The sequence below is a fragment of the Moschus berezovskii genome, chromosome 4 (assembly GCF_049115385.1).
Source record: "Moschus berezovskii isolate FMDL1 chromosome 4, NW_MosBer_1.0, whole genome shotgun sequence".
Taxonomy (NCBI): Eukaryota; Metazoa; Chordata; class Mammalia; order Artiodactyla; family Moschidae; genus Moschus; species Moschus berezovskii.
In genome coordinates this window covers 116,282,356-116,306,863 of record NC_142463.1, presented here as the reverse complement: position 1 = coordinate 116,306,863, position 24,508 = coordinate 116,282,356, and the positions used below count along the sequence as shown (strand labels likewise).

General features: G+C 43.1%; 1 protein-coding gene and 1 pseudogene across 1 annotated transcript in view; one reads left to right on the top strand and one right to left on the bottom strand.

Moving 5' to 3' along the window:
• LOC129541421 (intelectin-2-like) overlaps positions 1–16,164 on the top strand; it is a 34,705-nt gene extending 18,541 nt beyond the window's left edge. The window contains exons 5-12 of the mRNA XM_088834968.1: positions 5,140–5,259; positions 5,811–5,874; positions 6,502–6,612; positions 7,524–7,771; positions 8,085–8,243; positions 8,646–8,766; positions 9,735–9,838; positions 15,911–16,164. Coding sequence (XP_088691094.1) covers positions 5,206–5,259; positions 5,811–5,874; positions 6,502–6,612; positions 7,524–7,771; positions 8,085–8,243; positions 8,646–8,766; positions 9,735–9,838; positions 15,911–16,063 — 1,014 coding nt within the window. The 5' untranslated portion in view covers positions 5,140–5,205 and the 3' untranslated portion in view covers positions 16,064–16,164. The remainder of the gene's footprint in view (positions 1–5,139; positions 5,260–5,810; positions 5,875–6,501; positions 6,613–7,523; positions 7,772–8,084; positions 8,244–8,645; positions 8,767–9,734; positions 9,839–15,910) is intronic.
• Positions 16,165–19,431: 3,267 nt separating this feature from the next.
• On the bottom strand, positions 19,432–20,257 carry LOC129540455 (non-selective voltage-gated ion channel VDAC2 pseudogene; annotated as a pseudogene).
• Positions 20,258–24,508: the final 4,251 nt, after the last annotated feature.

Here is a 24,508-nt window from a genome sequence, read left to right as displayed (position 1 = left end):
CTCATGTCCACAGAGTCGGTGATGCCATCCAGCCATCTAATTCTCGGTCGTCCCCTTCTCCTCCCGCCCCCAACCTTTCCCAGCATCAGAGTCTTTTCCAGTGAGTCAACTCGTCGCATGAGGTGGCCAAAGTATTGCAGCTTCAGCTTTAGCATCAGTCCCTCCAATGAACATCCAGGATTGATCTCCCTTAGAATGGACTGGTTGGATCTCCTTGCAATATAAGGGACTCTCAAGAGTCTTCTCCAACACCACAGTTCAAAGCATCGATTCTTCGGCGATCAGCCTTCTTCACAGTCCAACTCTCACATCCATACATGACCACGGGAAAACCCATTGCCTTGACTAAACGGACCTTGGTTGGCAAAGTAATGTCTCTGCTTTTTAATATACTATCAAGGTTGGTCATAACTTTCCTTCCAAGGAGCAAGCGTCTTTTAATTTCATGGCTGCAATCAGCATCCGCAGTGATTTTGGAGCCCAAAAAATAAAGTCTGACACTGTTTCCACTGTTTTTCCATCTATTTCCCATGAAGTGATGGGACCAGATGCCATGATCTTCATTTTCTGAATGTTGAGCTTCAAGCCAACCTTTTCACTCTCCTCTTTCACTTTCATCAAGAGGCTTTTGAGTTCCTCTTCACTTTCTGCCATAGGGGTAGTGTCATCTGCATATCTGAGGTTATTGATATTTCTCTCAGCAATCTTGATTCCAGCTTGTGCTTCTTCCAGCCCAGTGTTCCTCATGATGTACTCTGCATATAAGTTAAACAAGCAAGGTGACAATATACAACCTTGACGTACACCTTTTCCTATTTGGAACCAGTCTGTTGTTCCATGTCCAGTTATAACTGTTGCTTCCTGACCTGCATACAGGTTTCTCAAGAGGCAGGTCAGGTGGTCTGGGATTCCCATCTCTTTCAGAATGTTCCACAGTTTATTGTGATCTACACAGTCAAAGGCCTTGGCATAGTCAATGAAGCAGAAATAGATGTTTTTCTGGAACTCTCTTGCTTTCTCCATGATCCAGCGGATGTTGGCAATTTGATCTCTGGTGCCTCTGCCTTTTCTAAAACCTGCTTGAACATCTGGGAGTTCATGGTTTACATACTGCTGAAGCCTGGCTTGGAGAATTTTGGGCATGACTTTACTAGCATGTGAGATGAGTGCAATTGTGCGGTAGTTTGAGCATTCTTTGGCAAGTATACTTCAGTATACTTGCCTTGAGAACCCCATGAACAGTAACAAAGGGCAAAATGATAGGATACTGAATGAGGAATTCCCCAGGTCGGTAGGCGCCCAGTATGCTACTGGAGATCAGTGGAGAACTAACTCTAGAAGGAATAAAGGGATGGAGCAAAAGCAAAACCAATACCCAGTTGTGGATGTGACCAGTGATAGAAGCAAGGTCCGGTGCTGTAAAGAGCAATATTGCATAGGAACCTGGAATGTTAGGTCCATGAATCAAGGCAAATTGGAAGTGGTCAAACAGGAGATGGCAAGAGTGAACGTCGACATTCTAGGAATCAGTGAATTAAAATGGACTGGAATGGGTGAATTTAACTCAGATGACCATTATATCTACTACTGTGGGCAGGAATCCCTTAGAAGAAATGGAGTAGCCATCATGGTCAACAAAAGAGTCTGAAATGCAGTACTTGGATGCAATCTTAAAAATGACAGAATGATTTCTGTTCGTTTCCAAGGCAAACCATTCAATATTACAGTAATCCAGGCCTATGCCCCAACCAGTAATGCTGAAGAAGCCAAAGTTAATCGGTTCTATGAAGACCTACAAGACCTTTTAGAACTAACACCCAAAAAAGATGTCCTTTTCATTCTAGGGGACTGGAATGCAAAAGTAGGAAGTCAAGAAACATCTGGAGTAACAGGCAAATTTGGCCTTGGAGCACGGAATGAAGCAGGGCAAAGGCTAATAGAGTTTTGTCAAGAGAATGCACTGGTCATAGCAAATACCCTCTTCCAACAACACAAGAGAAGACTCTACACATGGACATCACCAGATGGTCAACACCGAAATCAGATTGATTATATTCTTTGCAACCAAAGATGGAGAAGCTGTATACAGTTAGCGAAAACAAGACCAGGAGCTGACTGTGGCTCAGATCATGAACTCCTTATTGCGAAATTCAGACTTAAATTGAAGAAAGTAGGGAAAACCACTAGACCATTCATATATGACCTCAATCAAATCCCTTATGATTATACAGTGGAAGTGAGAAATAGATTTAAGGGACTAGATCTGATTGATAGAGTGCCTGATGAACTCTGGACAGAGGTTCGTGACATTGTACAGGAGACAGGGACCAAGACCATCCCCATGGAAAAGAAATGCAGAAGAGCGAAATGGCTGTCTGAGGAGGCCTTACAAATAGCTGTGAAAAGAAGAGAGGCGAAAAGCAAAGGAGAAAAAGAAAGATATAAGCATCTGAATGCAGAGTTCCAAAGAAGAGCAAGGAGAGATAAGAAAGACTTCCTCAGTGATCAATGCAAAGAAATAGAAAAAAACAACAGAATAGGAAAAACAAGAGACTTCTTCAAGAAAATTAGAGATTCCAAGGGAACATTTCATGCAAAGATGGGCTCGATAAAGGACAGAAATGGTATGGACCTAACAGAAGCAGAAGATATTAAGAAGAGGTGGCAGGAATACACAGAAGAACTGTACAAAAAAGATCTTCACGACCAAGATAGTCACGATAACATGATCACTGACCTAGAGCCAGACATCTTGGAATGTGAAGTCAAGTGGGCCTTAGAAAGCATCACTACGAACAAAGCTAGTGGAGGTGATGGAATTCCAGTTGAGCTATTTTAAGTCTTGAAAGATGATGCTGTGAAAGTGCGTCACTCAATATGCCAGCAGATTTGGAAAACTCAGCAGTGGCCACAGGACTGGAAGAGGTCAGTCTTCATTCCAATCCCAAAGAAAGGCAATGCCAAAGAATAATCACAGAGTAGATGTAGTTTTTTAGCTTAAATATATATTGTTCCATAGAAAATCTATATTTCTGTTCTTATAATTTTCATGTTTTATGTCAACAACTAGAAATTGTATTGATCTGCCCCAATTTTCAGAAGGCAAGTTGTGAAACTTTGATTTAGTACACATCCCTCTCATGATCAAAAATGTGCATTATTCATACTCTAGACTCAGTGAACTCTGTGAGAACAAATATTTATTTCCCTTTTCAGTGACAAACCCAACTACTTCCTCATATGTACTTTTATAATTTTGAGACAAGCTTGTACTATTTAACTGCATTGCACTTCAAATATTTATTTGTCTTTTATGTCAATTCTTAAGAAAATGTTGATTGTTTCCTTTGTTTGCTAACATTTTCCATATTGAGGATGTCAAGGAAATGAATTTCTCAATAAATCTGGTAACATTAAAGTCTGCTGCTGCTAAGTCACTTTAGTCGTGTCCGACTCTGTGCGACCCCATAGACGGAAGCCCACCAGGCTCCCCCGTCCCTGGGATTCTCCAGACAAGAACACTGGAGTGGGTTGCCATTTCCTTCTCCAATGTGTGAAAGTGAAAAGTGAAAGTGAAGTCGCTCAGTCGTGTCCGACCCTTAGCGACCCCACGGACTACAGCCAATCAGGCTCCTCCATCCATGGGATTTTCTAGGCAAGAGTACTGGAGTGGCTTGCCATTGCCTTCTCCGACATTAAAGTCTGAAGTAACATTAAAAAAGAGTTCTCAGATGTATAGGAGTAAGAGTCTTAAAATGTTGCAAGAATAGACCATCAGTCAGTTCAGCTCAATTCAGTCGCTCAGTCGTGTCCGACTCTCTGCGACCCCATGAATCACAGCACGCCAGGCCTCCCTGTCCATCACCAACTCCCGGAGTTCACTCAAACTCACCTCCATAGAGTCAGTGATGCCATCCAGCCATCTCATTCTCTGTCGTCCACTTCTCCTCCTGCCCCCAATCCCTCCCAGCATCAGAGTCTTTTCCAGTGAGTCAAGTCTTTGCATGAGGTGGCCAAAGTATTGGATCATCAGCTTTAGCTATAACTAGGCCTAAAATCTGGGTCTCCCACAAGGATGTTGTGACTATAAAACAATGTCTCAGTACTCTAGTCTGCTGTGATATTCTATAGGATTGAAATGTTAGTGTATTTACTAGGGTAAACCAATATGGGGTGTGAAGTGAGCAAGGAGTGTGGTGACATTTTTTAAAAAAGAGCATAGTTTTATTCAATTGGAAATTTTAATGCAAATTGTTCCTCTGGTTATATATTAAGACAAACAAATTCAGATTTCATATTTTTGAAAAACACTGAAATATGTCTATTACACTTCAAATATTGGGATTTTGGGATTTAAAAGCTCTGTATTTCAGAATGTCAGCACACAAATAAGCATCTGGAAACATACTCAGTCTAAATGTAATTAAAAAGGTATTGCTTTACTCCTTCAAATTTTACTAGTCAAATTTTAGGAGTTTGATATACAGTGTAGAAAGAATATTTCTCAACTTCCTCAGCTGCTAGGTTGTATCCTTATCATTAGCTACTATATCGCACATGAGATACCAGATAGTAAATACTTGCTCTTGACTGAGGTGGATGGAGAAAAAGATGTTAGGAGTGATACACACACACACACATATGTATTAATGTATATATAGTGCTTGTGTGTGCGTGTGTCCCGATAGAAGATGATTTAACAAGGACAATTTTCCCACACCATTTGCCTGTTGAAGACCCAGCAGCAGTTATTCCTCTCATTCCTACTGGCAAAACAGACCACTTTTTCTCCCAGACCCTCCGCTAGGTAATACAGAACAAGGCAGCTGACTCTCGCAGTGCTGACATTGTTTCCCTGAGGGCTTCCTTTAACGCCCCAGTGCAGTCTGTACATCTCACACCTCCTGAAATACCACAGGCAACACATTTAACATTTCCCCTAAAACAGAACACAGAAGGCCATCCTTCTAACCTCCAAGAAAAACCTCCTCATCAGCTATAAACATACCACCAAACCAGTGCCCCATATTTGAGCTATTTTCTAAGGCTGGAAAAAGAATGATGTAGAGTCGTGCCCTGTCTGGTAAGGTCTTCAGCCTGAAAGTGATGCTTTCTGCTTATATTTTTTGACTCAAACAGGTCTCATGGCCTGTTTACCTACACACGGAAGAGGAAGAACTGTAACATCCATCCTAAGAGTCTGTTATGGAATGGAACGCTGTGTGTGCTCTGACTCAGCAGGACTCGCCCTCCTCACTGGTGAGTGTCACCTGTATGACCAATAGCACTGCCTCCTGCCCCTCCAGCCAGTCACTCACTCCTTCCCGTTGCCGGGGGCCAAAGCCCTACAGCGGAAGCTCACCCGAGGGAGGGGCCGGCAGTCCGAAGTGGGCAGGGCTGGGTAGGGCCCACATGGTTCTTTTCCTCCATAAAGTCTTCAGGACCCTGTAGATGCAATAGTTCTGAGTCTTCAGCTGGCTGGGAACTCTCAGCTCCTGGCATCTGTGGGGAAGGAAGGAGGGAGTTCTCCATGCTGTCAGGAAGTTGTTTCTGAGTCTGAGACAAGATCCGAGTGTGTGGGGAGCCATGATGCCTGCTCAGGTCTTGGTCTCAGGAATGGGGAGATTTAGAGAACAGAGCCCACGATCTCTGTTTGTAGTGTTGGATGGGTGGGGGCTATTCCAGGAGGTTCCAGAATTCCCAGAATCCCATCACATTCTTTTTGAGGTTTCCTAACTCAGAAATTTCAAAGAGCCAGGATACAAGGGCAAGAAGGATGGACCTGCATCTTTGTGCATCTCTTTTCTTAGGGTACAGGGGCCAGATTCTGCCTCCTGCTGTTCCTCTCTGTGGTCACTAGAGGGCTGAGTGCAGGTAAGTCACTCAGAAGCAGCAGTTTCATCAGCTCATCCAGGTGTGCAGTGGAGCAGAGGGAGTAGAGTTGGGTTGGATGCTGAAGTCCTGGCCTAGAGGGGGAGTCATGGAGATGCAGACAAGCTACACTTTGCAGCCTACAAGAGCTGTGACTTTGGTGTTGATTTTTGGCCCCTCTTGAGGTCTGATCTGAAGCGAAGATCTGTCTTGGGGCCCCGATCTATGCCTCTGTGTGGTTGAGGGGGCTCAGAGGAGCCGTGGTGAAGACTGTGCTGCCTTCTGTCTGCTTCTGGTCCTATGGCCTTGGCTCTGGGGTTCCCGGAGGGAGCTAGGTGGTGAGGGCTGTGTCCAGGGAGCATCCTTCCCTAGTCCTCATCCTCACAATTCCCTTCCTCCTAGTAGGCATTATGACAGTTTTCATTTTTAATTAGTTGAACAGAAGAATGCAAGTGTCAAGCCTGTACTAGATGGTGGTCAGCTGTTTTTAGCAGAGAGGATCTTTACCTCTGAGGCTTCACAGCCCAGTGAAGAACCTGTGAAGTGGGCCGGGACTGGAAGGCTGATGATCAGGATGGCTGGTGTGAGTGGCACCAGACTGTTAATGAGAATTACCCACACATTGTTTAGCAGCCACCCCTTCTGTTGAGAAGTTCTGGGAGGATGAAACCTGCATCACTTACCTGTCTTTCCTGCCTAGAAGCTGCAAGGAAATCAAAACAAGTTGCCGCGGAGCAGGTGGTAAGTAATCAACCGACCCAGTGTCTTCTCCTTTCAGTCACTTTTTAGTTAAATAGATCCCAGTCATGGAGAGCAAGAGGAGTGTGTCCACTAGTCTCTGCTGCTCTGACTCCCAGCTTCCAGCTAAGGAGATTTCCAGTGGGAATTTTGAGGCTTTTCATTCCTATCTAGTTGTAGGAGACATCATCTTCAGAATACAAGGAGAATGTGGCTCTTACGGTGGTGGCCAGAGCTGCAATGAAGATTTTCTGCTCCTTATAAGTTGATGTGTTAGCCTGCTAGAACTTTATGGATGGAGGCAGAAAACCTGAGCCTCCTGAGACTGACACAGAAGTTTGTTACTCACAACCCTAGCAGTAGGCAAAGCATCTGATTTTTATTATGCTTTTTATTGATTCCCATCTGAACAGGTTAATGTTAGGGCCAGGAGACATCTGCACATGTATTTTGTTTGCCAAGCAGGTGACAAATTGGGCTGGTAAAGAAACTACAAGCCTTTTGTAGATTAGTTTATTCCTCTCTTCTTTGACAGGAACTCTGTACTTATGGAATCTGAATCTCATTAAATGAGTAGTGCCATGCCCGCCCTTTGCTCTGAGTTGCAGAGGCCACATCCTGATGTGGACTTGAAATGTGGTTGGGTGCTGATTTCTGGCCTCAAGTGGTCAGAAGGAGGGAGATACTATCTCTGTCTCCTAGGATGTTTGCTCTACAATGTGTTTGGAAAGGTAGCATGGAACAAAGGTAGTCAGTGTCCCTGCTCTTAGATGACCCACAGAGAATTGTCTTCCAACAAGTGGGTATGTGTGGGAGCCTTCAGGATCCATTTCTGACTTCCCAAGTTCTTTCTGGTTGTGGGTCTGAGATGGACTCTGTGCTCTTAAGGGGTCTCTGACTGGTTCCCTCTGCAGATGGCCTGTATCACCTCCGCACTGAGAATGGGGTCATCTACCAGACCTTCTGTGACATGACCTCTGGGGGTGGTGGCTGGACCCTGGTGGCCAGCGTCCATGAGAACAACATGGGTGGGAGATGCACGTTGGGCGATCGCTGGTCCAGTCAGCAGGGCAACAGTGCTGACTACCCAGAGGGGGACGGCAACTGGGCCAATTACAACACGTTTGGGTCTGCAGAGGCGGCCACCAGCGATGACTACAAGGTGGGTGGCACTGAGCACCCAGTTGGGAAAGGATGGGAGCTGAGTGTGGCTGGAGCAGAGCGTGTGGAAGGGAGGGTGGGAGATGGGGATGTGGAGGTGGGGCTGGAGAAGAAGAAAGACGGAAGTCCATGTCTTGAATCACAGCTACCTCCCACCAAGGCTGTTTGGGTGGTGGGGCTTCATCGTCTACTGGAGGGGGAGGGGTCAGAGCGCTATTGCCACCTGGCCCCTTGGAACCCTGAGCTCTCAGTTCAACTTAAAGCTGCTCCTGTGGGTCTTTGGCTAGTGAGGCTGAGTGTGTGTCCCTCTGCAGAACCCTGGCTACTACGACATCCAGGCCCAGGACCTGGGCATCTGGCATGTTCCCAACAAGTCCCCCCTGCAGCACTGGAGGAACAGCTCCCTGCTGAGGTACCACACCAACACTGGCTTCTTCCGGAGACTGGGGCATAATCTGTTTGGACTCTACCAGGTACATGGGGCTGCTGGGGGTTGGGGACACTACCTGTGGTGAGCAGAGAGTCAAGTGTTTGGTATGGGGAGTAAGTCTGCTCTGTCCATATCACCGAGTGCCTCTACTTGGCTTTCTACTACCTCTGGGTCACTGTGAACTAGTGTGCTGCCTCTTTCAGAGGAACTGTGAGCCAGGCAGGAGAAGAAGCCTAGGGGAGAGGATTGGGGGTGGGTAGAGAGTGAAAACGATAGGGATCTTGAGGCTGATTAGGGTCCTAGCTATGGGTGGTAGGGGGGAAAATATATCAGTATTATTCATACTGATTCCTGAGTAATGTCACATGAGGGTATTAAATCCTCTACTGCCCAGAATGGCGGTATCTCTATTGTCTTCCACAATCTGTATTTTGGGTTTCTGTAGAAATACCCAGTGAAATATGGAGCGGGGAATTGCTGGATTGACAACGGCCCAGCCATTCCTGTCAACTATGACTTTGGTGATGCTGAGAAAACTGCATCTTATTATTCACCATATGGTCAGCGTGAGTATCTGCTTCCAAAGCCCAGTCGTCAACCCGTCTCTGCACTCTCAGAGGAAGTGTGAATAAGAAAAGTTAATGATTCTTAGCATTTATTAAACATGTAAAATATGCCAAGCTGTTTTCTAGGAATGTGACATGGATTTTTGTGATGCAACCATCATGAAAAAACTATAAGCTCAGGCCTCTTAACTAATAACCATGTTTGATTCTTTTTTCCCCTTAGTTTATTTATTTTTAATTTAATTTCCCCTTAGTTTATTTATTTATTTTAAACCAATACCATCTTGTGTTGGTTTCTGCCATACAGCAACATGAATCAACCATAGGTATACATATGTCCCCTCCCTCTTGAACCTCCTCCCCCATTCTACCCCTCTAGGATGCCACAGAGCCCTGGTTTGAGTTTCCTGAGTCACTGTCCGACTTTTACAGTAGTTAAAAACTAATTAATATGCACAGGTGAGAACAACTTGCACAGTAGTGAGAAAAATTTGTTTTTGTTATGATGGATAGCTATTATTGTAAGAAGACCTTTTTTAGCATGATAAAGCCACAGAACTTGTCTTTGGTGGGAAAATAAGAGTCATTTTACTTTAAAGTCATGGTAATTGGATGAGCAGTGTGCCAGCAGAAACCGATGGCTATTTCTGATCATTGCTTATTCCTGCTGAACCTCTGGAGGTCTTCTTGCTGATCTGTCAGTGGACTGTCATTTCTCCTATGAGTCTTAGAGAGACAAGTGACTTTAGTGAGCCTGAGCCTTGGTCTTCTTGCCCCAGATGGAGGGAGGGTCTCGTCTTGCCTTTTTCAAGGCCAGGATGCAGCAGCCACTGTCTGCTGGGCTCTATGCCCACAGATTGGCTGTAACCTGACCTGTTGATTGAGGGAATTCCTGGGCTGGTCAAAGGGAAGATATTTCCACTTCGTCGTTTGAATCCTTGGCCCTTTCTCTGCCTCTTCTTTTTCAGAAGAATTTGTTGCAGGGTTTGTCCAGTTCAGGGTGTTTAATAATGAGAGAGCAGCCCATGCCCTGTGTGCTGGGATGAAAGTGACTGGCTGTAACACTGAACACGTGAGTTTGGGGACGATCCCTGGCTTATCTGGGCGAGTGTATGTGTGTGTATGTTTGTGTGTGTGTGTGTACCTGTTTGGGGTGTTTGATGTGGCTTGCATTTTTACTCTTTTCTGGCATTTTGTGGACATAATTTTTAAATTGTAGCTATTATTTTTTAATTCAGATTCAATTGATCTATAACATTATATTAGTTTCTGGTATATAGCATAGTGATTCTATATTTTTATATATTATGAAATGATCACTGTAACAAGTCTAGCCAACACCCAGCACTACTCACAGTTGCAAATTTTTTTTTCTTGTGATGAGAAGTTTTAACATCTACTTTCTTAGTAACTTTTCAATGTATAAGATAGTATTATGACTAGTGTCACTATACTGTACATTACATCCTTGCTGCTGCTGCTAAGTCACTTCAGTCATGTCCGACTCTGTGCGACCCCATAGACAGCAGCCCATCAGGCTCCCCCATTCCAGGGATTCTCCAGGCAAGAACACTGGAGTGGGTTGCCATTTCCTTCTCCAATGCATGAAAGTGAAAAGTGAAAGTGAAGTTGCTCAGTCATGTCCAACTCTCAGCGACCCCATGGACTGCAGCCTACCAGGCTCCTCCGTCCATGGGATTTTCCGACATTATACCTCCAGGACTTATTTTATGCATGAAAGTTTGGAACATCACTGATGGTCCAGTGATTAGGACTCTGGAATTCCACTGTTGTTGTTGTTCAGTTGCTAAGTCGTGTCCCTCTCTTTGTGACCCCATGAACTGCAGCATGCCAGGCTTCCCTGTCCTTCACTATCTCTTGGAGTTTGCTCAAGCTCATGTCTGTCCATTGAGTCAGTGATGCCATCCAACTATCTCATCCTTTGTTAACCCCTTCTCCTCCTGCCCTCAATCTTTACCAGCATCAGGGTCTTTCCCAATGAGTCAGCTCTTTGCATTAGGTGGCCGAAGTATTGGAGCTTTAGCTTTACCATCAATCCTTTCAATGAAAATTCAGGGTTGATTTCCTTTAGGATTGAGTGCTTTGATCTCCTTACTGTCCAAGGGACTCTCAAAGGTCTTCTCCAGCATCACAGTTCCAAAAGCATCAATTCTTTGCTTCTCAGCCTTCTTTATAGTACAACTCTCACATCCATAAATGACTACTTGAAAAACCACAGCTTTGACTACAGGGACATTTGTCGGCAAAGTGGTCCTCTGCTTCTTAACACACTTGTCTAGGTTTGTCATAGGTTTTCTTCCAAGGAGCAAGCGTCTTTTAATTTCATGGCTTCAGTCACTGTCTGTAGCGATTTTGGAGTCCAAGAAAATGAAATCTGACAGTGTTTCCACATTCTCCCCATCTATTTGCTATCAAGTGGTAGAATCAGATGCCATGATCTTTGTTTTCTGAATGTTGAGTTTTAAGCCAGTTTTTTCACTCTCCTCTTTCACCTTTGTCAAGAGGCTCTTTAGTTCCTCTTCACTTTCTGTCATTAAAGTCGTATCATCTGTATATCTGAGGTTGTTGACATTTCCTTCAGCCATCTTGATTACAGATTGTGCTTTATCCAGCCTTGCATTTTGCATGATGTACTCTGCATATAACTTAAATAAGCAGGGTGACAATATGCAGCCTTGACATACTCCTTTCCCAATTTTGAACCAGTCCATTGTTCCAGGTCCAGTTCTAACTGTGGCTTTTTGTCCTGCATACAGGTTTCTCAGGAGGCAGGTAAGGTGGTCTGGTATTACCATTTCATTAAGAATATTTCACAGTTTGTTGTGATCCACACAGTCAAAGGCTTTAGCATAGTCAATGAAGCAGCATAGATGTTTTTTTTTTTTGGAATTGCCTTGCTTTCTATGATCCAGCATATGTTGGCAATTTGATCTCTGGTTCCTCTGTCTTCTCTAAATCCAGCTTGTACATCTCTGGAACTTCTTAGTTCACGTACTGCTGCTGCTGCTGCTGCTAAGTCACTTCAGTCGTGTCCGACTCTGTGTGACCCCATAGACGGAAGCCCACCAGGCTCCCCTGTCCCTGGGATTCTCCAGGCAAGAACACTGGAGTGGGTTGCCATTTCCTTCTCCAATGTGTGGAAGTGGAAAGTGAAAAGTGAAAGTGAAGTCGCTCAGTCGTGTCCGACCCTTAGCGACCCCACGGACTGCAGCCTACCAGGCTCCTCCATCCATGGGATTTTCTAGGCAATAGTACTGGAGTGGCTTGCCATTGCCTTCTCCGTAGTTCACGTACTACTGAAGCCTAACTTGAAGGATTTTGAGCATAATCTTGCTGGCATGTGAAATGAATGTAATTGTATGGTAATTTGAACATTCTTTGGCACTTCCTTTCTTTGGGATTAGAATGAACACTGACCTTTTCAGTCCTGTGGCCATTTCTGAGTTTTCTGAATTTGCTGGCATAATGAGCGCAGCATTTTAACAACATCATCTTTTAGGATATGAAATAGGTCAGCAGGAACTCCATCACCTCCAACTTTGCAGTAATGTTTCCTAAGGCCCCTAAGGCTTTCTTATCTCTCCTTGCTATTCTTTGGAACTCTGCATTCAAATGGGTATATCTTTCCTTTTCTCCTTTGCCTTTTGCTTCTCTTCTTTTCTCAGCTATTTGTAAGGTCTCCTCAAACAACCATTTTGTCTTTGCATTTCTTTTTCTGTGGGATGGCTTTGGTCACCACTTCTGGTACATGTTACAAACCTCCATCCATAGTTCTTCAGGCACTCTATCAGATCTAATTCCTTGCATTTATTTGTCACTTCCGCTGTGTAATCATAAAGGATTTGATTTAGGTCATATCTGAATGGCCTAGTGATTTTCCCTACTTCTTCAATTTGAGCCTGAATTTTACAATAAAGAGCTCATGATCTAATCATGATCAGCTCCAGGTCTTATTTTTGCTGATTTGTATAGAGCTTCTCCACCTTTGGCTGCAAAGAATATAATCAATCTGATTTTGGTGTTGACCATGTGGTGATGTCCACATGCAGAGTTGTCTCTTATGTTGTTGGAAGAGAGTGTTTGCTATGATGAGTGCGCTCACTTGACAAAGCTCTGTTAGCCTCTGTCCTGCTTCATTTTGTACTCCAAAGCTAAACTTGCCTGTTATTGCAGATATCTCTTGACTTCCTACTTTTGCATTCCAGTCCCCATGGTGAAAAAGACATCATTTTTTGGTGTTAGTTCTAGGAAGTCTTGTAGGTCTTCATAGAATCATTCAACTTCAGCTTCTTTGGCATTAGTGGTTGGCAGATAGACTTGGACTGCCATGATGCTGAATGATTTACCTTGGAAACGAAATGAGATCATTCTGTCATTTTTGAGATTGCACCTAAGTACTGCATTTCAGACTTTTTTGTTTACTCTGAGGTCTACTCCATTTCTTCTAAGGGATTCTTACACACAGTAGTAGATGTAATGGTCATCTAAATTAAATTCTATTCCTGTCCATTTTAGTTCACTGATTTCTAAAATGTCCCTGTTCACTCTTGTCATCTCCTGTTTGACCACATGGACCTAACATTTCAGCTTCCCATGCAATATTGTTCTTTACAGCATTGAACTTTGCTTTCACCACCAGATACAACCACAACTGGGCATCATTTCTGCTTTGGCTCAGCTTCTTCATTCTTTCTGTAGCTATTTCTCCACCTTCTCAATAGTATATTGGCCAGCTACTGACCTGGGGGGTTCATCTTTCAGTGTTATGTCTTTTTGCCTTTTCATACTGCTCATGGTGTTCTCAAGGCAAGAATACTGAAGTGGTTTGCCATTCCCTCCTCCAGTGGACTACATTTTTCAGGCCCTAATTAGCAGGGACATGCCCCTTAGCCGCTCAGTGTAGCTGGATGACATGCTCAGTGCCCTGGCTGTCCTACTGCTAGTCCACATTGAACGTTTAAACCTTCACGGGCCATCAGGTGTCAGTCAGTAATGTGGCTGGGGGTTGAGGCAAAGGCCCTGCTGAAGTGGTTGGGAAGTGGGCCCGGAGAAGGCTGGAGCTGATGCTGGAGGACTCCCAGGAGCAGAGGGCTCTCACCTTCATCACTGCCGTTGGCCACCTTGGAGCCAAGAGTCCACCATGGAGCTGATCCGCTGCCCGCATCTTCATATTTATATTCCTGACGTTTTGATGATCAATTTCTCACTGTAGGAGCCCAACTGTATCCCTAGTTGGGGAACTGAGATCTGTAATACGCGTGGCATGGATAAGAGAAAGGAACTGAAAGTTTACACCTTTTGATCTTTGGACATAATTTACTGTATTGAAGTTCAGTTTATGTACATTCTCATATATGATTAGTTTGCTGTAAGACAGGTAACTTCTCCGTGCATCTTTTGAATCAATGCTTTTAAAAAAAAGAAAACAAAACCACAAACACCTGGGAAGTTCCTAACTATTTCAAATGTAACTCCTAATCAATTGCATTTTTATGTTGTGTTTAAGAAGTAATTTCTGCTTGTTGAGGTCACAGAGACATTCTCAAATATCCTTAGTAAATCCCAGAAGCTTTAGGTGTTTGTTGTTTTTCCGGTCTTGTAGAAGAGATCACCATCAGTGTGTCGGCTGGAGATGGCCTTTGATGGGCATTTTGTGACTGGAGGGGCAAGAAGAAGAGGGTGTCAGAGTATAGGGGGGAGAGCGTTCACTTAAGCCCTTTTCCTTTCACTCCTGTCAGTCTAAGAAACGTGACCCTGAAGGACGTCTTCATTTCCCCCCTCAAATATGTTTGCCCATTTGTCGGTCAAAGTGAGGCAACTGTGTCCTCATGAAAGAGCCCTTAGGTTACAATTCTGAGGATAATGCAGGCGTGGGCCTTGGGATTGGGGTGGGATGTGTCGCCCCCTACATTGGCTTCCATGGAGCCTTATAGTGTTCATTAGCGCTCATTTGCATGTACCCTTGCAAGCAGTGTTTCCATAAAAATACATGTTAGAGCACCCACAAAGTGCTCGGTATTAGACATGCAAAGCTGACAGTCATTTTAAGGAAATCAGACTGAATGGGATGGAGACATACGTGCACGATTGCAATGTGGTATCACCTGTGATAGCAACATAAACAAGGGGCCTGGGGAACAAAATATAGGAGCTTCTGCCTCTAATGATGGCACCCAGCTGGTTCTCCAAGTTGGTGACATTTTTGTTAAATCTCAAAAGCTGTGTGTAGAGTTCAACAAGTAACAAGGGCAGAAAGATCCCTGTCAAGAAGAGTGACTAGCATTTTCAGAATCATTGGTGTTTGAGAGACTATGGGGCTGTTGAAGGGCCCTTAAGCTGTTGTTTGCTTTTGGAGTATCTTGTGCATTTAGGTAGAAGCAGGAGCTGAAGCTGGAAATACCTATAGGAAGCAGGGTAAGCAGGGACTTTTCCGTTCTGTCCAGGATGTAGATTTCATGTTGTAGAAGATGTGACTCATCAGAGGATTTCAAACAGAGGAGTGACCTAATCAGCTTTGATATTTCTGTAATGATGTATAGCCAGGTGGAGGACATGGATCCAAGAGCAGGGAAATTAGGGGCAGGGAGGTAATGAGACAGGGGGAAAGATGCAGATGTGAAGTGCTGAGGACCCGAACCAGGCTGTTCAAGGACAATAAGAGAGACAATTACTTTTGTTTTGTTCAACTCGAGTGTTAGATCTAGAGATATGTAGATGGAGATATGCGGTGGCAGGTGCATATGGGGTTTCAAGCCCAGAAAATACGGACCTGACTTCCGAGATTTAAGAGTTTCTTGACAATGTATGATTATGCTGATACTAGCAAAAGTCATGGGAGAAGATGAGCCATCATCAGGAGACTGTGGTGTGGACAGAACCGTGGGGAATAGCATTTGGGGGAATCAGTTGAGGGAAAAGGGTGAGCTAAAAGGCCTGAGAATAAATGTGAAGGAAGGTAGAAAGGAATTCAGGAAAGAACATGATTTCAGAGTCCACTGGAGAGAGGATTTTTGGCAGGGGAGTGTTCAAGGCCAAGTAGGAGGAGGATTCCAGGGGATTTAAAGATTAAGATCTCTGTGTGTCCACAGCCAGGCCCTCACTGTGTCTTCTCTCTGCCCCCCAGCACTGCATTGGCGGAGGAGGATTCTTCCCAGAGGGCAATCCCGTGCAGTGTGGGGATTTCTCTTCCTTTGACTGGAATGGATACGGAACTCACCGTCGTTACAGCTCCAGCCAGGAGATCACTGAGGCAACTGTGCTCCTCTTCTACCGCTGAGAGCTGAGTGTATGAGACGTGGAACCCAGCTCCTAAGTCCAGAAACTCAGAGATGGAAAAGTGTTTCCATTTTCTCCAACAAGGAAAGGAGAATAAATTGCATCATTTGTGACTCTTGTTTTTTTTTTTAATTCTTTTTACAAATTGACTGACACCTGGAGGATGTGTTAAAATAATGCCTCTTATTCTGGTGATTTTTGATTTAGACTTTCTGAGTTGTGATTCTGAGTTTGGGCTTCCCTGGTGGCTCAGAGGTTAAAGCGTCTGCCTCCAATGCGGGAGACCCAGGTTCGATCCCTGGGTCGGGAAGATCCCCTGGAGAAGGAAACGGTAACCCACTCCAGTATTCTTGCCTGGAGCATCCCATGGACGGAGAACCCTGGTAGGCTACAGTCCACGGGGTCGCAAAGAGTCGGACACGACTGAGCGACGGAACGGAACGGAGTCTCCAGTCCCAGAACACAAGTTTGCCCCTCTTTCTAGGCAAATCCTGAGTAAGACTGAGAAGCAAGGGAGAGTTTTTCTCATTAATTTTTCCTACCATATTGTTATTGGCTGGCCAAATCAAGCTCTCAAAGGAAACATAATGAAGAAAAGATGAATATTGTTTAGATTCTGTAGGAAAAAAGTGAGTTGGGTAGTTGAGACTACCCATTTCCTGTATTTCTCTAGCTTTGACAGTCAAGACATTGTCCCTAAAATGATTCTAGTATGAATCGCAATGTATGTGTGTTGGGGAGGGTTGTCTCAGCTCCAAGAAATGCACTGACAACTAGGTGGAGGTCCTACAATTCAACTCAATGTTGACCCAATCTACTATGAGAAATCCTCAGATCCCACATGTGAATGGCTCAGTCCTATACATCTGCCCCTTGGATCCCCCACTTCAGACACCAGTTGCAAGTCCGGAAGGACTGGCTATATATTTGAGGGTCCAATGAATCCTTTCTTTGGTTCAACTAATTTGTTAGAGTGGCTCGCAGAACTCAGAAACAACTGGTGATTGGTGTATTATAAAAAGATAAAAATTGGGAACTTCCCTATGTAAGAGATGCTTAGGGCACAGTACAGGGACAGTGTAAGGAGACTCCATGCCCTCTCAGCCTATCACGCCCTCCCCTCCATATCATTCTCCATCTTTTCTCCAATCCAGAAACCCTCTGAACCCACTTCTTTGGGTTTCTTTTCTTTCTTTCTTTTTTTTTTAAGAAAGGCTTCATTACATAGGCATGATTGATTTAATGATTTACCAGGGCAATTGTTTCCATCTCCAGCCCCTCTTCCCTCCAGGAGGCTCAAGGTTTGTGGTACTGATAGTTCTAACCCTTTAATCATGTGGTTACCTGGCAACCAGCCTATCTCCTTAAGTGTGATCCAAAAGTTACTTCATTCACATAACACAAGAAATTTCTTTTTTTGTTTTTTGCTCTGATCACTTAAGAAATCCAAGAGGTTTAGGAACTCAGTGCCAGAAACATGATGAAAACAAAATTGATACTCAGTGTAAATCAGTGTCACACTCCCCAAGGATGTGAATGGCAGGATCTGGGCTCCCGTCCTCAGTTGCTTATTCAAAAGCAGAGCCATGCATTGAGTAAGGTCTCAGTGCATCATCTGGACAATGCAAATTCGATGACAACAGTTCTGGCTATGAGCTGAGTGCAGATATTTTATTCTATTTTGTTCAAAACGCAAATCTGATCATAACTTTCCTCACCTCCCATCACTGTACTCCTTCTCCATTGCTCCTTGTGGATTAGAGCAGTGGTTCTCAAATAGGGTGGGAGATGGAGGAGATGAAGGTGCTGTTGCCTCTTAGGAGGACTGCCAGATTTAGCAAATGAAAATATAGGAGACTCAGCTACACTTTATTTCAGATAAATAATGAATAATGGCTTTAGTATAAATGTGTCTCCCACAATATTTACCTGGAGACTCTACCCCCAGAGAACACCTGGGAACATTTGGAGACATTTTCATGACTGGGAGGTGATGTTGTGGGGCTCGAGTGCCACTGGATAGAGGCCATGGTTGCTGTGGAACACCATCCATTGCGCAGGACCCCTCCCTCAAATGGAGAGTGATGTGATCTGAAATGTCAGTAGTGTGTTTGAGAAACCCTTAACACAAGACTTGTTTTATTTGTAGAGTATTGACATTCTGAGTTTCTGAACATCTGTAGCTGAGGGCAAAAATAAAAATTAAAGAAAATGTGTTTAATTTAAAAATTTCACAAAAATCTGTTTCATTATCAGCCCCAAGTTTTTAATAATTTTATGCATTTAAATTGACAAGATGGAAATTCATGTTCTAAGACAAGTCAAGAAAATTTAAGCATAAAAATTTCTCCACCCTTTGGCCTCCTTGGTCTCCTCTACTGTGCATTGTGTATCTGACTTATGCATCCACCAAACCTCTGTATTGGCAGAAATACTTGCTCAGTCATAAAGAGCACCATTCTCCTAGCACGAAAGCAACTCCTTAATAGGCAACATTCCTTCTTGAACTCGTAAAGGGTCACCATGACCCATCACTTTGCACTTAGAGATCAGGATTTTGCAAACTCTCTACATCATTGAACGTACAGCCATCTATCTCGTAAACCTATATAGGACTTCCCTGGTGGGCCAGTGGTAAAGAATCTGCCTGCCAATACAGAGGATATGGGTTTGATCCCTGCTCCAGGAAGATTTCACTTGCTATGGGGCAGTTAGGCCATGTGCCACAACTACTGAGCCCAAGCTCTGGAGCCTGGGAGCTGTACCTTCTGAGCCTGAGTGCTACAACTATCGAAGTCCGCATGCTCTAGAGCCCATGCTCCGCGACAGAAGAGGCCACCACAATGAGAAGCCTGTGCACTAGAGAGTAGCCCCCACTGGCCGCTGCAGCTAGAGAAAGCCTGTGAGCAGCAACCAAGGCCCAGCACAGCCAAAATAAACAAATGAAAAGAGAAAACCTATATAACCAGGCATGAACCTCTAATTGGTAGAACAGTTCTTGGAGCTTTTTGAGAGGCTGTTCCTGGGTTACCATCCTCAGTTTAATTTGAATAAAACTCCATTTCTTTCACAGATCATCTGGTTAATTTCTTCATTGACTAAATAATGCATAGGTGACTGGAGGTCTGCAGCCTTGGTAACTAGATAGATAATTTCTATTTATCTAGATAGCCAGTTTACTTAAAATTGTCCACACTTTAAAAATACTGTTCTTTTGTAGATTATCCTTTGTTTTGACGACTGGGGATCAGGAGAGGGAGAACAAAGCCTCCTGGTCACAGGGGAATTGTATCAAGACCCATCTTCTGATATCTCTTCCTAGAGGTTTCTACATTTAGATAAACCTGCCATCCCAGAGAAACTCCAAGTTTATGGCCTCCAACAGTAATACTCTTCTTGTTTACCAGAGGACACCTCAGCTTCACACCAGACACACTGTCTAAATGTAGCCCATTCCATTTGAACCAGATTGCTGACTTTTGCAGAAACAGAAGTAATGGGATCCAACTGACATTTAGCTGGAATACCCAAATGAGTGCAGTTGATACCTAATATCCAAGCAACATTCACTTGACTGTCAAGATCTTTGCATTGTTTTTGTTAAACTGATCCTCCAAATTCTGTCCCCTGAATCACTCATAGCATGCAGCTGGAAGTCCCCAGTCCTGTAATGCACTGCAAAGTTATTCCTTGTCAAGTTGGATTTGGCACTGTACCAGGTCATGGGCTGGAACCCAGCAAGCCAGCCCTCACAGTCAAAACAATCCTCACAGTCAAAGACAGCTGAACCATGGACTGCAGGTCCAGCAAAATCCAAGTTAATATCACAACCAAGATTTATTTATTCTCTCTTGTAAGAAGACTTGATTTTACCATTTTTCTTTACCGTGTTAGTGAGAGAAGGTAGTACCAAACTCAGATTCAAGCCTTGACAAATCTGGTCTTCATTTTAATTCAAGTCTGCTCTCAGAGTGTCATCAGTGTTGCATTGTTCTGTGATAGATCATACAGTATAGGTATTTGGTTCTAAGGTGCTGGACACTTGACCTGTGTCTGTGTTAGATGATCCAGATGTTGAGAATGTTGTGTCAGTGCATGATTTTGTTTTCACATCCAGACAACCCCAAACCCATCTTCCCTTGAAAATGTCTCTGACAGATTTTCCAATGTCACCTCATGACAGAGGAGTACACATTGTTTACACACAGCTCAGTGTGTAGGTCTCAATGGCAAGACTGTGAGAAGTCGTCTGGTGTCTACTGAGAGGGGAGCTGCAGCCACAGCTGAGGCCATGCGCTTGTTATGGGTTGGGTGGCAGCTCTCCTGGCTGGAGGGTGAAGTGAAAGCCTTGTGTTTGCTCTTGGCTAAACCTGATTTGCATAGAAATTGATCAGCCACTATTCATGTACAGTTGACCCTTGAACTATGTGTGGGTTGTGGGCCAACTCTCCCCACAGTCTAAAATCTACATATAAATTATAGGTGATCACCTGTACCCATAGTACCTCCATATCTGAGGTTCCTCTGTGTTTGTGGCCAACATCTGCAGATTCAATGAATCAATCACAAATTGTATAGTCTATATTATTTAATATTGGAAAAAAACTCCATGTGTAAGTGGACCAGTTTAGTTCAAACCTGCTTTGTTCCAGGGTCAATTGCATCCACCACCCCCACCTCCCTGTCCAGTATCTTCTCTTTTATTCACCTCTTTATTAAATCTTTTTTCCTTATTAGCTCATTCCTGATTTTCCTTACTGCTCATTTATTTTTCCTTTCTCTACTTATTTTTGTTACTTCTTGCCTTATTTCTCTCTCCTCATGTCAAGGTGTTGCTGAACCAAGATTGAGTCTTATGCCTGTGTGCAGAAAAACCTGTCTACTGACACAGGGTTGTGGTGAAGGAAAGTGCAGCATTTACTGTAGGTGACAGCAACCATGAGTTCATTTTCTAAATCTGTCTCTTCCTATTTTGTAAATAAGTTCCTTTGTATAATTTCTTTTTAGATTCCACATATAAAGGATATGATATTTCTCTTTCTCTGTCTCACTTACTTCACTCAGTATGACACTCTCTAGGTCCATTCATGTTGTTGAAAATGGCATTATTTCATTCTTTTTAATGGCCAAGTAATATTCCATTGTGTGTGTGTGTGTGTGTATACATACATATATGTATGACATCTTATATATATATCACATATATATATATGGGTCACATCTTCTTTATCCATCCCTCTGTGGATGGACGTTTATGTTTTTTCCATGTCTTCCAAACATTGTGTAGTCTTGGCTCCTTTATCGTAGATTAATTCAATCTGATTAATTAGATAGACTATAGATGCATGAGCTTATTTCTGGATTTTCTATCCTGTTCCATTCATCTATATTTCTATTTTTGTGCCAGTACCATACTGTTTTGATGACTGTAGCTTTGTAGTATAGTCTGAAGTCAGGGAGCTTGATTCCTACAGCTCCATTTTTCTTTTTTCAAGATTGTTTTGGCTATTTGGGATCTTATGTATTTCCATATAAATTCTGAGACTTTTTTTGGTTCTAGTTCTGTGAAAACTGCCATTGGTAATTTGATAGGTGTTGCTTTGAATCTGTAGATTTCCTTGGATAGTATAGTCATTTTGACAATATTGATTCTTCCAATCCATGATCATGGTATATCTTTCCATCTGTTTATGTCTTCTTTGATTTTTTAAATCAGCATCTTATAGTTTTCGAAGCACAGGTTTTTGTCTCCTTAGTTAAGTTTATTCCTAGGTATTTTATTCTTTTTGATGCAATGGAATTGCTTCTTGAATTTCTCTTTTTGATCTTTCGCTGTTAGTGTATAGAAATACAATAGATTTCTGTGTATTAATTTTGTAGCCTGTAACTTTACCAGATTCATTGATGAGCTCCAGTAGTTTTCTGATACCATCTTTAGGATCTTCTATGTATAGTATCATGTCCTCTGCAAACACTGACAGTTCAACTTCTTTTCCAATTTGGATTCCCTTTACTTCTTTTTCTTCTGTGACTGCTATAGCTAGACTTCCAAAACTGTGCTGAATAAAAGTGGTGAGAATGGATATCCTTGTCTTGTCTTGTTCCTGATCTCACAGGGAATGCTTTCAGCTTTTCACCACTGAGTATGATGCTAGCTCTAATTCAAGAAAATTAGAGATACCAAGGGAATATTTCATGCAAAGATGGGCTCAATAAAGGACAGAAATGGTATGGACCTAACAGAAGCAGAAGATATTAAGAAGAGGTGGCAAGAATACACAGAAGAAGTGTACAGAAAAGATCTTCATGACCCAGATAACCATGATGGTGTGATCACTCACCTAGAGTCAGACATCCTGGAATGTGAAGTCAAATGGGCCTTAGGAAGCATCACTATGAACAAAGCTAGTGGAGGTGATGGAATTCCAGTTGAGCTATTTCAAATCCTAAAAGATGATGCTGAGGAACTGCTGCACTTAATATGTCAGCAAATTTGGAAAACTCAGCAGTGGCCACAGGACTGGAAAAGGTCAGTATTTCATTCCAATCCCAAAGAAAGGCAATGCCAAAGAATGCTCAGACTACCACACAATTGCACCCATCTGACAAGCTAGTAAAGTAATACTCAGAATTCTCCAAGCCAGGCTTCAACAATATGTGAACCGTGAACTTTCAGATGTTCAAGATGGATTTAGAAAAGGCAGAGGAACCAGAGATCAAATTGCCAATATCTGTTGGATCATTGAAAAAACAAGGGAGTTCCAGAAAAATATCTATTTCTGCTTTATTGACTATACCAAAACCTTTGACTGTGTGGATCATAATAAACTGTGGAAAATTCTGAAAGAGATGGGAATACCAGACCACCTGATCTGCCTCTTGAGAAATCTGTATGCAGATTTCTGTATGCAGGAAGCAAGAGTTAGAACTGGACATGGAAAGACAGACTGGTTCCAAATAGGGAAGGTAGTACATCAAGGGTGTATATTGTCACCCTGCTTATTTAACTTATATACAGAGTACATCATGAGAAGTGCTGAGCTGGATGAAGCACAAGCTAGAATCAAGATTGCTGGGAGAAATATCAATAACCTCAGATAACAGATGACATCACTCATGGCAGAAAGGGAAGAAGAACCAAAGAGCCTCTCGAAGAAAGTGAAAGAGGATAGTGAAAAAGTTGGCTTAAAGCTCAACATTCAGAAAACTAAGATCATGGCATCCAGTCCCATCACTTCATGGCAAGTAGATGGAGAAACAGTGGAAACAGTGTCAGACTTTATTTTTTGGGGCTCCAAAATCACTGCAGGTGGTGACTGCAGCCATGAAATTAAAAGACTCTTACTTCTTGGAAGGAAAGTTATGACCAACTTAGACAGCTTATTAAAAAGCCAACCAAGGTCCGTCTAGTCAAGGCTATGGTTTTTCCAGTGGTCATGTATGCATGTGAGACTTGGACTATGAAGAAACCTGGAAAGTTTTCAATCACGGTTTCAATTTAAGTGCTTGGTTTGTTCATATATTTTCTATTTCTTACAGGTTTGTTCATATATTTTCTATTTCTTGGGAGACTGTATCCTTCTAAGAACTTGTCCATTTCTTCCAGGTTGTCCATTTTATGGGCGTACAGTTGTTCACAGTAGTCTCTTATTCTTGGTATTTCTTGGAGTCAGTTGTAACTAAACCATTTTCATTTCTAATTTTACTGATCTGAGTCCTTTCCCTTTTTTTCTTGATGAGTCTGGCTTTAAAGGTTTATCAACCTAGATAGCATATTAAAAAGCAGAGACATTACTTTGCCAACCAAGGTCCGTCTAGTCAAGGCTATGGTTTTTCCTGAGGTCATGTATGGATGTGAGAGTTGGTCTGTGAAGAAAGCTGATCGCTGAAGAATTGATGCTTTTGAACTGTGGTGCTGGAGAAGACTCTTGAGAGTCCCTTGGACTGCAAGGAGATCCAACCAGTCCATTCTAAAGGAGATCAATCCTGGGTGTTCCTTGGAAGGACTGATGCTGAAGTTGAAACTCCAGTACTTTGGCCACCATGTGAAGAGCTGACTCATTGGAAAAGACTCTGATGCTGGGAGGGATTGGGGGTGGGAGGAGAAGGGGACGACAGAGAATGAGATGGCTGGATGGCATCACCGACTCGACGGACATGAGTTTGAGTGAACTCCAGAAGTTGGTGATGGACAGGGCGGCCTGGCGTGCTGTGATTCATGGGGTCTCAAAGAGTCGGACAAGACTGAGCGACTGAACTGAACTGAACTGAAAGGTTTATCAGTCTTGTTTATCTTTTCAGAGAACCAGCTTTTAGTTTCATTGATCTTTGCAATTGTTTTCTGTCTCTATTTCATTTATTTCTACTCTGATATTTATGATTTCCTTCCTTCTACTAATTTTAGGTTTTGTTTGTTCTTCTTTCTCTAGTTGTTTTAGGTGTAAGG